The sequence below is a fragment of the Erpetoichthys calabaricus genome, chromosome 7, assembly GCF_900747795.2.
Source record: "Erpetoichthys calabaricus chromosome 7, fErpCal1.3, whole genome shotgun sequence".
Taxonomy (NCBI): domain Eukaryota; kingdom Metazoa; phylum Chordata; class Cladistia; order Polypteriformes; family Polypteridae; genus Erpetoichthys; species Erpetoichthys calabaricus.
In genome coordinates, this window is record NC_041400.2 from 96046891 (window position 1) to 96062211 (window position 15321).

A 15321-nucleotide genomic window follows, 5' to 3' on the forward strand; every position below is an offset into this window, starting at 1 on the left:
GGGTGGACTATAAAAGGGGCCAGCCACTCAGCGGCCAGAGTCGGGAGGAGAGAACGAAGCTTCAAGGGAGGAGTGGTGGTGCCAGAAGGGCGTGTTTTGGTTTGGTTGTTTTGTGCTTATTTTGGGACTGTGTTGTGCCTGTGGGGTTCACAGGGAAGACGTGCCCCATAGGTGAAGAAAATAAACATTTTTGTGTCATTTTATACGTGCCTCCGTGTCAGTCTGTGCCAGGTCGGCCGCTATATAGCACTATTATTATATCTCAAAGTCCAAAATAAAACAAATTAATTGTCCATTTTCTTGTAGCACTTAATATACTGTACATTGCGCAATGGTGGAGCAGTGGAAACGTGCTCTTTGGAACGATGAATTAGGGGTGGAGGCTGTTACAGGTATAAAGAGAGAGCCAACTCCAAATTAATGCCCATAGTTTTGGAATGGGATGTCTGACAAGCTCATGTGAGTCTCAAGTGTCCACAAACTTCTGGCCATACAGTGTACATCATCAATAATACTATGATATTTACATCTCCTTTTAAAATGTAGCAAAAGTGAATTAGCAGTGAATTCCTGTAACGTGGAACATAGAAAACTGCGTACATAAAGGTACAAAAAGAAAGGATAAACAAACACAAGGAAAGTTTTTTATAGAATGTAATACATTCAAAAGGAAAATCAATGTTATTATATTCAACACAATATAGAGCAAGTACAGCATTATACCTACTTCACATTCTACCATAAGACAAGGGATAACTGCTAATACTCTAGTCTCATGCTTAAGTATATGGTTTGTGATGGGGGTGTTTACCTTATTTTGTATTAATTTTTTTTTAATTATAACATTACTACAGAACTGAAGGCAGATCTTGTGGTGCCCACACTTTTTAAGAATTAAGAAAAATCTCCCCAGAGAGTTTTACTCTTTCTGACCTAAGCCAAAAAAATGTTGGGAGATGCTTTGTTAGTTTTGACTGTACAATTGTAATATGTTACCATATCATCAAGTCTTTTAAGTCCTCTGATTCAATAAGAATCTGTTAAGAAGTGAACTAGATAATCTAATACTGTTGAAACTGTGTGCAAATAGACAAAAACAACACACACACACAATCTTTTTTTCACATTGTCATTGTAAAAGTAATAAGAACATACAGAAAGAATATCATTGGAAGAAAAAAAAAAACAGTTTTTTATTTACACATGTATGACCATGAGCGTCAGCAGAAAATTCTGCATCGGGTTGAATATTTTTCTATGAACCACAAAACTAAGGTACATTCATAGAGACCAACACAACTAATAAGAAAAACAACAATTAAGATAAAAAAGCTTCCTCAGGACAACAGAGATATACCAATACCAACTGTTGCAGGAGTGGCTGCTGAAAACACATGCAAATGTTACATATTGTTGGAATGCACATAATATCTGCCTTTATGTAGAATTTAAAACATTATTATATCAAGCCAATCTTTGATAAATTAACATTCTATAATTCAGTGTTAGGCAAAAGGGGACAGTGATATCAATACAGATACCTCATGTCTGTGATATGACACTGTGATCATAAGGGTGCGCCACTGAACCATAAACCTCATACACAGTAGTACCCAAAACAGTCCCTGGTTCAAATAAAGTCTTTCAATACAAATAAATCGCCAAATGTGCAGAAACAACCAACCACAATTACAATCAAAGTTTCTCTTTCTATTCTTCCATTTCTGTTGTTGAGTGTCACCCACTGTCTCCCAACTCTGATTCATCTAGGTTTGGGGCTCATACTGTATACAATTGTTGCAAGTCTTTGGAAAGTGTGTGTTAACCATTTTCACATGCAAATTAAGATATCTTGATACCTACAACCTACCTATTAAAAATTAAAGCCATAAAAATGTGTGCATCTGAAAAATAATCAGAAACAGAGGCTATACATTGTACAAGATATTCCTCCGAGGTGACACAGTACATACAAAAGTGTGACATGTCATTGAAATCAACAGACTTGGTACTTTTTCATGGTATTAGATGTGCCCTGATACAGCAAACTGATCTATAATATAAAATAGTTATTTTAATGTGGACATGAATATGGGGGCTGGTGTCACCACCAGAATTTTTGGTCAGAGTCAGTTAATAAAGAAGCCTGTTGCTTATTAATCTTACAAACAAATCATATAACATGAAGGAAACTGATACCAGACTTTGCTTTTTAAATGCGGTGACCAATAACACTAATAGTACCAGTAACATTAATAAATGAGTAGGTACAGTCTTCAAATCAAACCTTGCTTTGAAACACTGTAACACTGCATAAAAAAATTCCATTAATAATTGTCTGCCTTTTATCATTACTTTCTTTCTTCAACCTCTTCAATTATGATTACACTTTTTTTTGTTGCCTGGTTAAGTCTATCACCCTGCCAATACCTTAGGCATATTTTAGATTTGCTGTCTAGCATTTAAACTACCTATAGGCACTCTTTTGTGGAGACATTTTTTCAGATTCTCCTTTGATATTCTCATTTCAAATAGCTGATGTTTTCAATCTTTACTTATATTTCATTTTTTGATTTGCTCCTTTGCAGTTTTTTCAGCATGTTTTTGATCATGGATTCACTTTCTTGCTCTTGCACTGTTTCAGAATAATCAACTTTTCACTCTTTTTACTCTATGACTATGCATTTGTGCTCTATTTCTCTCCATGTCACATTATCAAAAATACAAATGAAGCACTTGTCTCCCTGCAGTGTTAAATCATTCTTGTTTACTCTACTCATTGTCAATCTCTCAACAAGAGACTATGATGGAGTTACAGTAATGATGCATCTCTAATTGATTATACCTGTTACAGTGCTGTAAAAGTCCCATTACAAGTGTTATAACTTGAACAACTGAGCTACCAATTTTAATATGGAGTAGTATTCACTGCAGTATTCAGAAGCAGAAAGCCACCACTTCTTATACTGTACAATACTAGACATTGTTTTGTAAACCGTAATGCTAAATCTTACTTGTAAAGAATCAACAGCCATATTTAAAAGGCTACACTATGTAAGGAATTTCTAACTTTACTTAATATCTATTCTTGTGCCATGTGCAACCTTTTTGACTTGTATCCTTATTATGTCTTTATAATCTTTCAAAGGAACATTCTACATAAAAATAAACGGAAATCCTAGACACAGGTCAAAATACAATCTTAAAGGGAAAGCTAATTTTAAATGATACATTTTTCTTTACTTGCAAATGGCTCACGCTCTAAACACTGCAATTCAACATACCTTTAAAGTTTGATTTAAATGACATGCAAGTCTGAAACTCAAACACACTTTTAAATGCTTGAAAATGAAGGCTTAATATTAAACAAAAGCTTAACTTAAAAAATGTTTACTGCAACTAGAAATGTGTTTACAAATCTCCCAAATGAATCGATGCTCCACAAAACTCTTGTGTTATCCTACAAAAAGATGAAGATGTCTTTCAGCACAGAAAATCTGCAAAACACAGCATTCAAGTAGAGAGAAATGAACATGTAAAACCAGAGTAAGTTTTCTGTTGTAACCAGTTTCATCTTTCATTTATGACCTTTCTTAGGAGAAAACTACTGACTGGTGGAAATGCTTTTCATTTAATGTGAAATACAATTTCAGTTGATTTAGAAACTATTTAGACCCCTTCACTTTCTGCAAACTTTACTGTGGTGTAGAGATTATGGATACATTTGCAAACCTTTCTGAAAACAGGTCTAAACATTATCATTATAGGTTACTGAGTGTATACCGATGAGCAAAAACAACATTCTGTATTTATCCAGTTAAAAATAAATCTACAACGCAAATAAAGTGTACAAAAATTGAAAGGGTCTGAATACTTTCTAAATTCACTGTAAGTCATTTAAATCTTTAATATGTTTTGTAAATTAGATAGTCAAGAGATTAGAGAATTAAGAGATATATAATTACTTTAAGCAAACCAATTTTGAAAAGTTTTTCTGTTAACAAATTTCTAAATTATGTTGCAGGTCTTATACTATTCAATTAACTGTGCCAAGACATAATGCAATAGTTTTCTCTATTTATTCGGTAGCTATTGTTTTGTACACTTTGTAATGTTACCAAAAGCACAGATCCTTGTAATAGTGGATATAATTTAAAACTGAACAGACCACATTTACAACAGGTACATGACAGAACATAAAAATGTTAGCAGCAGATCTTAGCAATAACTCACCAAGTCAGTTTTTGGCAAATCCTGATAGTCTGCAGAGAAGTAGGATGACTTGTTAAAGCCATTGTTATCACTAGGTGGTTTTGGGGTCTGGGCATGCTGCCTGTAAGTGGCACTTTTAGGAGTCCAGCAGAAAAGGTTGATGGATTCTCTTACACATCTTTCAATGTCAATTTCTTTGAAAGTAAACATATGAAAAGCCTTGGTTATATAAATACACTTTATTTATATTTTAATCAATGAGTACTCAATTGGTGTAAGAACAGAAATTACTGTATATATTGTATATAAAGATAATAAGAAATGTATGACAGAAATAATGGAAATAACATGGAAAATCTAACAAATTATCAAACTAAATTCAGTTATGTTTAAGAGTATTTTGAGGCAAAAGATAACTAATGTAAATTCGAATACATTACTGACAACTAAAAGGTGTTTATTAATAGACTGTTTATTTCAGACCAGCAACAAACAAAAATAAAGTGTCTAAAAAGAAAAAACAGGCTCAAGTAATTATAAGCTAGTAAGCTTCTCATGCATCACATGGCAAGAACATATGAGGAAGAAACAAAAGTATATGATCACAGAGGTGCATATCATATTATTTATCTTGTATTATGTGTCTTATATTTTAGAAAGCTTTTGATAAGGTCCCACATGATAGGCTAGTGATCAAACTAAAAGTAATGGGAGTTCAAGGTGCAGTGTGTGGATGGAGGCAAAATTGGATTTAATACCAAAAGTAAAGAGTTATGGTATGATGAACATTTTTTAAATTAGGTGATATTAAAAGTGGTGTCTCTCACCTGTAGCATGGATTAATGGGATTTCCAGCTCTTATACTTTATAAACTGGGAATTCCTGATGCAACAGTGTTTTGTCCCCCAACCCCGTTCTTGTCTTCCTCTGCCTTTCATATTGCTGTGCCTTCCACCCAGGCCTTTCTCTGTCCATGCAAAGCCAGATGTAGGTTGGAACTTGTGTGACGGTTGATTACCGTGGGGTGGGTGTTGCATTATCCTATGATAATGTTCTTTATTAGGGTCTGTTTCAATTGTTCATGATTTCCATTTTACTAATAAAAATATTATTAAAAAAAACACAATATCGGACAAACTTGTGGCAGATGAAATTTAATGTAAAGAAGTATTACATGTAGAAAGTGAAAATATTAGTTTTGAACACACAGTGGGAGCTTCAAAACATTAATTTTCACTTTAAGCAAACAACTTAGGATTTTCTTTGACTATTGAGTTTCTACATCTGGACAGTGAACAGAAGCAATTAAGGATGTTAGATATATGGCCCGGTGCATCTAGTACACATCAAGGGAGGTCATGACTGGTGTATATAACACACTAAAGAGGTCTCATCTGAAATACTGTGCAGAGGTTTGATCTCTGCAATAAAAAATGTAGCGGAATTAGAGTACAAAAAGGAGCAACCACAATGACTCCAGGTTAAAAAGGTTTGAGCTATGAGGAAAGACTAAAGGAACTTAATCTTTGTAGTTTAAACAAATGGCGATTAAGAGGTTACGTGACTGAACAGTTTAAAATTACTAAAGGTGATTAGTAAAGTGGATCTCTAGTGTTACTTTAAAATAAATCTAACAAACACTACATTTTTCTTCACAAAGTGAGGTACAAACACATATAAAAAGTAACCAAGTAATATGGTAGATAGTAGTACTTTGGGGGGAAAAAAAAATTGACTTGGTATCATTTTGGAGAAATTAGGTGAATTGGATTGTTGATATTGTTAGACTTGGTCTGCTCTCATCAAAAAATGTTTGATGTTACTAGTGTCATGGTCAAACCAGGGTTCCTCCCTGGCTCATGTTTGAAGTGATTCTTCTTGTCTTCTTTGTTATAGTCTTTCATTGTTTTCCATTGGTTTTAATAATATTACCCTATTCATTTATTATTTAACTACCTATGCTACTGGTCCAAGACAGTTTGAAATCTAAGTAATCAATGTAGACCTCACCGTTAATGTTTGCACTGAACCACACAATGCATGTGTCTCTTTCATATGCTATTTGGTATGTGATTAGTAAAAGCAGTTTTAATGAATGTGATGCGCCATCTATTGGAATGACTGTGATTAAGGAAGATTGTGTATTATTTTTATTCTATTTGGTTACTGGTTGGTATCTATATGTGTCTTGCTATTCTCCTATGTTCCTTGTATTTTGTGAGTGATTCCTCTAAAGACAGAGCTACCTGTTCATCATAGTTTACAGATTGCCCCAGCCCTGTAAAGGCATTCTGGGAACTGAAATACAGTACGGTTCATTCGAATGCACTCTGGTGTTTGGTGCTTCCAGAAGTATTGCATTTGTTTTTATTTTTGATTTAATTTTTCACCTTATTTTCTCTGCTTCTTAGGATTATCCTTGTGAATTTTGACTTGCATTTGGTTGCCTTGTAGGCAACTCCATTTGCCTCCTTTGCTCTTTTAGAATAATTGATATTTTTCTATATTCCTATGAGTATATCCTTTATTTCTAAAGATTATTTGTAAGATTTGTCTCTGCCAGAATTTTTAAGTTCTACCCCTTGTAAAGCATACTGTATGTACTGCTATTTCATGATTTTCAAGAATATTTTGCACTTTTGAAGCCAAAGCCCCACTTGACTCTGTGTAGGCTAAAGCCAGGCTATATAGTGGATGCTCAAACTGCCTTGGAGTGTTGCCTTTTTAGAGTATACTGGTGAGGATATTGGCCTGCTTTTGGCTTAATTTTGCCTGCCTTACACCTTTGCCATTTGTGTGCTGCTGCTATCAAAATAACTAGATAGATAACAATTATTCCCGTTTTCATTATTAATTTCTCTGTTAAAAAAGGTCAAGGTTAAATTAAACTTTATTATTCCTGAATGAGAAATTCAATAGGACATGTGTGTTATAATTAAAGTAACAAAAACCATCAGAAAAAAATACGAGATAAAAGAAAACTTCACTTTCACTCAAATAATGCACATTAAGAGTTCTTCATGAGATGCTAATTGTTAAACTGCATAATTACTGAAAGTACAAATAATCTTATGTATAGTATCATGTTCTTTTTATTTTATTATTTCAGATTTTTATTGTCAGACAAAGCTTTGCATCAAGGTTTATAGTCAGCAACATGATCATTAAAGACTTCATAAAGCTTTTTCAGAAAAGTTCTGCATACAGTAGCTGTTCCACAGACATCTGCTTGACACCTGTAACTTGGACTGCATATTTCCAAAGAACAGAAAATACAAATTAATAAATAGAAACCTTGATAAACAGACACAGTATCTGTAACAATAGGTCAGGTGTTGCTATAGTTATTGACTTAGAAATAAGAAAAACAATCAGTGTTGAAATTTCTAAACCGGAGTAAGGAAATACAGTAATACTAAAATGAGCATTGATAAATATGCTAATAATGAAAGGACAGGATTTAACAGAATTTCAGGTATACTGTTTAGCATTACTAACATAGGACCCTCAAAAATGCTGGATGCTTTGCTTTGTCTTGGTAGAGCAATATTTTACTCTACTTTCCCCTTTTGTATTATTAATATGTAGCCTTGTCAGAATGCCTCAAATCTCACAGACTTACCACTGTTTATAAGGTATTATAATAAACTAGCCAACCCGTGGCGTAACATACGCCGCATAATTATGTATTGATGGGTGAACACTTGCTGAACGACACAGTTGTCCAAATTTGGTGGGTTTGTGGATACCACTGTGAGTGAATGAAAAGATGGACCTCTGGAGAGAGCAACATACAATTGTCCGTGACTGAAAGCGGGATCGTCTGTGACGATGGAGGCCACGCTGGTGAAAGTTACTTCGTCGGTAGGGATAAGTTTCAGCACTTGTTCATTAAGGTGTAGCGAGTCTTCGTTGTTGACGCTTAATATAGCTTGCGTACTGAGTTGTTCCAGAGTCACAGTTGAGAAATACTTTTTTAATGTCTTTTAAGCACAGGGAAAAAAATTAACATGTGAAACATCCATAATGTAATAAGCCACCAAGAAAAGTAACATTGCAACAATGCACGCTACGATCCGATCGCTGTAAACAGAAGTGAAAACAAAATCGAGGCCGCCGGAGTGGTAGTGTTGCTGTTTTGCAGTAAGGAGACTGTGGAAGATTTTGGGTTTGCTTCCCGGTTTCTCCCTGTGTGGATAGCGCTTTGAATACTGAAAACACCGGTATATCAATGTAATGAAGTATTATTATTCTTATGCGTCCAGCGCTCTCTCTCTCTCGTGCGCGCGCATGTGCGTGTGCGTGTGTGTGTGTCGCTCGCTGCACGTGTTCCTGCAGGCATACCAGTAAGTGAATGAAAAGATGGAACTCTGGAGAGAGCAACATACAGCAGTCCGTGACTGAAAACTGGTTTTGGCAGATACATGCACATCTTTTTGAAAGTTTGGCCCTGTGCCTTATCAATTGTCATTGCAAAGGCAAATCTAACAGGAAATTGTCTTCGTGTTAAAGTAAAAGGCAAATTATCCGCGACAAACAAACTGTTTTACACGCTGCATACCAACCCGCGGCGTAGTATGCGCCACATAATCATGCCGCTTTTTTAATGTTTTTTAAACAGAGGGAAAAAATGAACATTTGCAAAATCCGTAACGCCGCTTTCAGTAAGTACAATGCACACGCGTTTAATTTGTCAGCCACTTTTTGCCAGCTGTCTTTTCTGGTTTGGGCTGCTTTGGCAGTGTTACCGCTTGTGCATATTAAATCTTGAAATCCTTCGAGTAACTAATTAACTAACTAACACCCACCCACCCAGCTTGTGAGAAAAAAATGTGCTCGTTCTTTCATCATTTTGTTGCAGCCTATCAAAGACTTGCTGATCATGTTTTCTAGACTCAATATACAGTGGAACCTCGGTTCACGACCATAATTCGCTCCAAACCTCTGATAGTAAACCGATTTGGTCGTGAACCGAAGCAATTTCCCCCATAGGAAAATATAGGCGGCTGCTCTCTCAGCAGCACGCGAGCCTCCCTAGCCCCCCCCCCCCTCTCTCTCTCTCTCTCAGCAGCATGCGAGCCCCCTCCCCCTCTCTCTCTCTCAGCAGCACAGGCGAGCCTCCCCAGCCCCCCCCACTCTCTCTCTCTCAGCAGCACTCGAGCTCCCTCCCCCCCTCTCTCTCTCAGCAGCACGGGAGCCTCCCCAGCCCCCCCCCCCCTCTCTCTCTCTCTCTCTCAGCAGCACGCGAGCCCCCTCCCCCTCACTCTCTCAGCAGCACCCGAGCCTCCCCAGCCCCCTCCCCCTCTGTCTCTCAGAAGCACGGGAGCCCTCTCTCTCTCTGTAACATTGCAGCAGTTGTATAAACACTTTTTTTTAAAATGAGTTTTAAGCACAGGGGGAAAAAAAAGGAACATTTCAACAAATCCGAACTTTATTTAAAAGCCAACCAAGATAGTAACATTGCAGGAGTTCACCATTTTTAATCAGGCGACTGACAGTAGTGGAGTCGGGCACAGAGAAGGTCAGCTGCTGAGAAAGCGTCTCGACTGTTGCTGGGCGGTGAAGCAGGTGAGACGCTAATGAAAAAGAGGCACAGGGCTTATTGGTTTTTAAAGACTGCTTCCTTCATTGTGTTTTAACCTCAGTTTTAAAGGATTGCGCGGCTCTCTCTGTCGCGCTACCTGTGTGTGTCCCTCTGTCTCCCTGTTGCGCTGCCTGTGTGTGTCCCTCTGTCTCCCTGTTGCGCGGCCTGTGTGTGCGTGGCTCTCTCTCTCAGGCTGCCTGTGTGTGCCTCTGTCTCTCTCTGGCGCTGCCTCTGTGTGAACCAAGATTCCACTGAGGTTGACTAATGAAAAGTCAACGTGGCTCAGAGGTCCATGTGCACTGTTGCACAGGCGAACATAAATGACGCCGTTTTTTCTGAGGCGTCGCGTCCGAGGTGGTGGGCGTGGCTCTGTGAGTTGTCGTCGTATCCAATGGTCATAGAGTTGGTGGGCATGGCTCCTTCCTACTTGTCGGCGGCTTAGTGAATCCACGCCCCTTCCTGCGTGCTTTCATGGGTGTCTTGTTTTGGTGTGCGTGCTTTCATGGGTGTCTTGTTTTGGTGTGCGTGCTTTCATGGGTGTCTTCCCCTTCTGGCGTCGACTTTGTGAATTATATATATAGATAACTTCTCCCCACCCTCCCTTCTACATTTATAACCTCAGGCAATTAGGTGTAGTAAAAGAAAAGCAGGAGTTAAGTTACAATTTAAACAATGTATTATTGATAATATTCACAAATAATAACAATATGCAAAGTACATTTGAATATTGGCAACTATACAACCTGATAAATGGTGATGTGTAGTTTCAGGCGGCACAGAGACTTGTTAGTTATGCATACTTTATACATCCGGCGCCGCCGAGAGTGGCAGCCTTTTCAGCAGCTCCATGTATGACTGTATGTGTATGTGTACTTTTCTACTTTTATTTTTCTATTTTTATTTATTGATCACTCCTATCACTTTATTTTATGTGGATTTGTTCACTGGACACACTTACTTTTACAACATGGGCATGGATTTTTACACGCCGAAACTCGCCTATTCAAGTACTCAACTTTGAGCGCTGAGAACAAATGCCAGTATCGGTGTGGTTCCCTATTTACCCGACGAGGTAAGAAGGCGGTATCGTGGCAGCAGAGCCGGGACTAAGCTAAAAATGAAGCGGCTTGCGAGAAAGTGCCGTTTTAAGCCTTCGGTGCCTTCTGTGATTCTGGGGAATGTGAACTCAATCTCAAATAAGATCGACGAAATGGCTGCGCTGGTGAAAAATGTCAGAACCTACAAAGAATGCAGTTTGTTGTGTTTTTGTGAAACGAGGCTCACAACTAACATTCCAGATGCTAACGTGGAGGTACCCGGGTTTATCACAGTTAGAGCGGACAGAGATGCAAGTACCTGTGGGAAGCACAAAGGAGGAGGACTCGCTCTCTATGTTAATACACGGTGGTGTAACTCTGGACATGTTAACGTCAAAATCTCCACTTGCTGCAGGGACATCGAACTGTTGGCCGTAAGTTTACATCCCTATTACTTGCCCAGAGAGTTTGGACACGTCATTGTTGTTATTGTATACATTCCACCTCAGGCGGACGTGGAGTCAGCGAGTGACATCATCCATTCTGCTGTTGCTAAGTTACAAACGCAGCACCCAGAGGCGCTTGTGCTAATCGCTGGAGACTTTAACCATGTGACGCTGGACAAAACATTACCTGCATTCTCCCAGTATGTGGACTGTAACACCCGGGGAAATAAGACTATTAATTTACTGTATGCAAACATTAAAGACGCATACAGCGTGACCCCGCTGCCTGCACTTGGGAAAGCAGATCATAACCTCGTTCTGCTTCAGCCTCACTATAATCTAAAAGTGAGAGTCCTACCTGTAACTACACGATCATTCAGGAAGTGGACCCCGGAGGCTGAGAATACTCTGAGAGAATGCTTTGGAACTACAGACTGGGATATCCTGCAGGGATCACATAGTGAGAACATTGAGGAAGTTGTTGACTGCACTACTGACTACATCAACTTCTGTATGGACATTGTAGTTCCGGTAAGAACTGTACGCTGCTATGCTAACAACAAGCCATGGATTACAAGTGACATCAAGGGCCTTTTGAACCAGAAGAAAAGGGCTTTTAAAGACGGTGATCAGCATGAGCTCAAGCGCGTGCAGAAGGAACTCCGAGTCCAGCTCAGGGTGGCGAATGAGCAGTACAGGAGAAAGCTGGAGCAGAAGTTGCAGAATAACAGCATAAAGGAAGTGTGGGATGGGATGAAGATCATCACTGGCTGCAGCTCAAAGCGGGGTACCACCATCGAGAGAGATGTGAAGAGAGCAAACCAAATGAACAACTTCTTTAACAGGTTTGACCACCCTAACCCACTCTCACTCTCACCTCGAAGTACTGCATCCTCCACACATCCTTCTGCTGATACCAGCATAGGAGAGACATCCCCACCCATAATTACAACAGCGCAAGTGAGCAGAGAGCTGAGGAGACTTCGTGCCAGTAAAGCAGCGGGTCCAGATGGAGTATCGCCACGACTGCTGAAGGTCTGTGCATCGGAGCTGGGGGGTCCTCTACAGCGCATCTTCAACCTGAGCCTGGAACAGGGGAGAGTCCCGAGGCTTTGGAAAACATCTTGTATCACCCCAGTCCCAAAGGTATCACGTCCTAGTGAGCTGAATGACTACTGGCCTGTTGCTCTGACATCACATGTGATGAAGACCATGGAGAAGCTGCTGCTTCACCACCTTAGGCCACAGGTTCAACACGCCCTCGACCCTCTGCAGTTTGCATATTAGGAGAAGGTGGGAGCGGAGGATGCCATCATCTATATGCTACACCGATCCCTCTCTCACTTGGACAGAGGCAGTGGTGCTGTAAGAATTATGTTTCTAGACTTCTCTAGCGCCTTCAACACAATCCAACCTCTGCTCCTTAGGGACAAGCTGACAGAGATGGGAGTAGATTCATACCTGGTGGCATGGATCGTGGACTATCTTAAAGACAGACCTCAGTATGTGCGTCTTGGGAACTGCACGTCTGACATTGTGGTCAGCAACACAAGAGCGCCACAAGGGACTGTACTTTCTCCAGTCCTGTTCAACCTATATACATCGGACTTCCAATACAACTCGGAGTCCTGCCATGTGCAAAAGTTCGCTAATGACACTGCTATCGTGGGCTGCATCAGGAATGGGCTGGAGGAGGAGTATTGGGACCTAATCAATGACTTTGTTAAATGGTGCGACTCAAACCACCTACAACTGAACACCAGCAAAACCAAAGAGCTGGTGGTGGATTTTAGGAGGCCCAGACCCCTCATAGACCCCGTGATCATCAAAGGTGACTGTGTGCAGATGGTGCAGACCTATAAATATCTGGGAGTGCAGCTGGATGATAAATTAGACTGGACTGCCAATACTGATGCGCTGTGCAAGAAAGGACAGAGCCGGCTATACTTCCTTAGAAGGCTGGCGTCCTTCAACATCTGCAATAAGATGCTGCAGATGTTCTATCAGACAGTTGTGGCGAGCGCCCTCTTCTACGCAGTGGTGTGCTGGGGAGGCAGCATTAAGAGGAAAGACGCCTCACGCCTGGACAAACTGGTGAGGAAGGCAGGCTCTATTGTTGGCATGGAGCTGGACAGTTTAACATATGTGGAAGAGCAAAGGGCGCTCAGCAGGCTCCTATCAATTATGGAGAATCCACTGCATCCACTAAACAGTGTCATCTCCAGACAGAAGAGCAGCTTCAGCGACAGACTGCTGTCACTGTCCTGCTCCACTGACAGATTGAGGAGATCGTTCCTCCCCCAAACTATGCGACTCTTCAATTCCACCCGGGGGGGTAAACGTTAACATTTAACATTATACAAAGTTATTGTCTGTTTTTCACCTGCATTATTATCATTCTTTAATTTAATATTATTTATTGTATCAGTATGCTGCTGCTGGAGAACGTGAATTTCCCATTGGGATTAATAAAGTATCTATCTATCTATCTATCTATCTAGTTACTTAAAATGTCTCGAGTTAAGGCGTCATTTGTGGTCAGCTTTCTTCAGAACAGGCCGCATGCCTGTCTCAATATGGCTGCCAAGCTGTGTTCTTCATTGTGTTGTCCTTTTCAGTTCATGCATCAGTTTGGTAAGACAGAGAGCTGGGTATAGCAAGCAAATTTATAGGTTTTCTGTCCAACCCCTACAGCCAATAGGGCGTCGTGGTACTCAAAGGCTTCTGATACAAGCCAGTTCCAAACAGCCATACTTCAGACCAATGGGGAGCAGAAAACATCTTCATACCTGCCACCCCCAAAACCATTTGTTGAGCTAAAGTTTGTCAGTTAGGCAGACTGGCTTTCCTCTGGGGGTTGACTGAGAATCCTGCAGAGAAACACTTGCCAAACTGGTTTGGGGCACCTCCCCCCAACCCTATTGTAAAATTCAAAGAGACCCATTCCTAAAAGGGGGGGAGGGGTAAACATGAATGCTTCTAACTAATATAACACTAACATTACATTGCTTTGCCTAAGTTACAAATAAAGACATACAAAATATTTATCAAGTTGTATGCAAAATTTCACATCACATCACTTTATATACAAAATTTGAGTAGAATAGTAGTACTAGGGTGTTGTACCGTGTTAGCCATTATGAATGTAGAGAAAAGCCAAGCAAAATGACACATTTTATTGGCTAACTAAAAAGATTACAATATGCAAGCTTTCGAGGCAACTCAGGCCCCTTCTTCAGGCAAGATGTAATTTCAAGTAGAAAATGTTTTAGAACTATTTATTCAAAGAATTAGTTGATCCTTTTCCAAAGGTTTATTATCAACTGGTCATTAAAACTTCAAAAAATGATACGCTAACTAGTCAGTACATGCTTGTAAAGTTTACGAATGATACCCTTGAAGCACACTAAGATTCACCTAGTTTTATATGCTTAAAATGTGATCTAACAGTATTGTCAGTTATTTCAAACTAGGGGGCTCCGCCCCCTGCTCGCTTCGCTCGCCAACCCCTGGTGTTGGGAATGACAAAGAGCGTGATGTATGAATGAGATATAGAATAGTGTGACGGTGTAGATGATGCAAATAGAAAGCAAACAATAAAGTGTGTGGCACAGTGTAAAGGTTTATTTAAAAATTTCTTTGTACACGCCGTTTAAGTGTAAAAGGTAATTCCAGCTCAGAACTTGTAAGGTCATTTAAGATGGTTATTGTTGTGATCAGAGTCAAGTTTGTCAGAGCTTAGAAAGAGTTGTGTCTCTCCAGGAAGTAATGGAATGACTTGGGTATTAATGTTTTCCATATTAATATTTTTTGGACATAATATAGTGCGTTGTGTTAAAAGGGGCATTTGGTCTAATGAGATTGCTGTTCCAAATGTCTCTGTAACTAAGTTGTCGCAGATAAAGGCTTGAGGAATTGTAATAATATGTGCCTGAAGTCCAGCTGTATTGGTGAGTGTACCATCTCTCAGTTGTAATAAGCAATTGTTATGATCTGGTTCTGGACATCGTATCTTTTTTACTAACTGTATCTTTTGAAAGCA

At 39.4% G+C, this 15321-nt stretch overlaps 1 protein-coding gene across 2 annotated transcripts in view; it reads right to left on the bottom strand.

The window, feature by feature from the left end:
* tbck (TBC1 domain containing kinase) overlaps nucleotides 1-15321 on the bottom strand; it is a 291120-nt gene that overhangs the window by 70349 nt on the left and 205450 nt on the right. For both annotated transcript variants that reach the window (XM_051929957.1, XM_051929956.1), the window contains exon 23: nucleotides 4234-4406. In XM_051929957.1, coding sequence (XP_051785917.1) covers nucleotides 4234-4406 — 173 coding nt within the window. The remainder of the gene's footprint in view (nucleotides 1-4233; nucleotides 4407-15321) is intronic.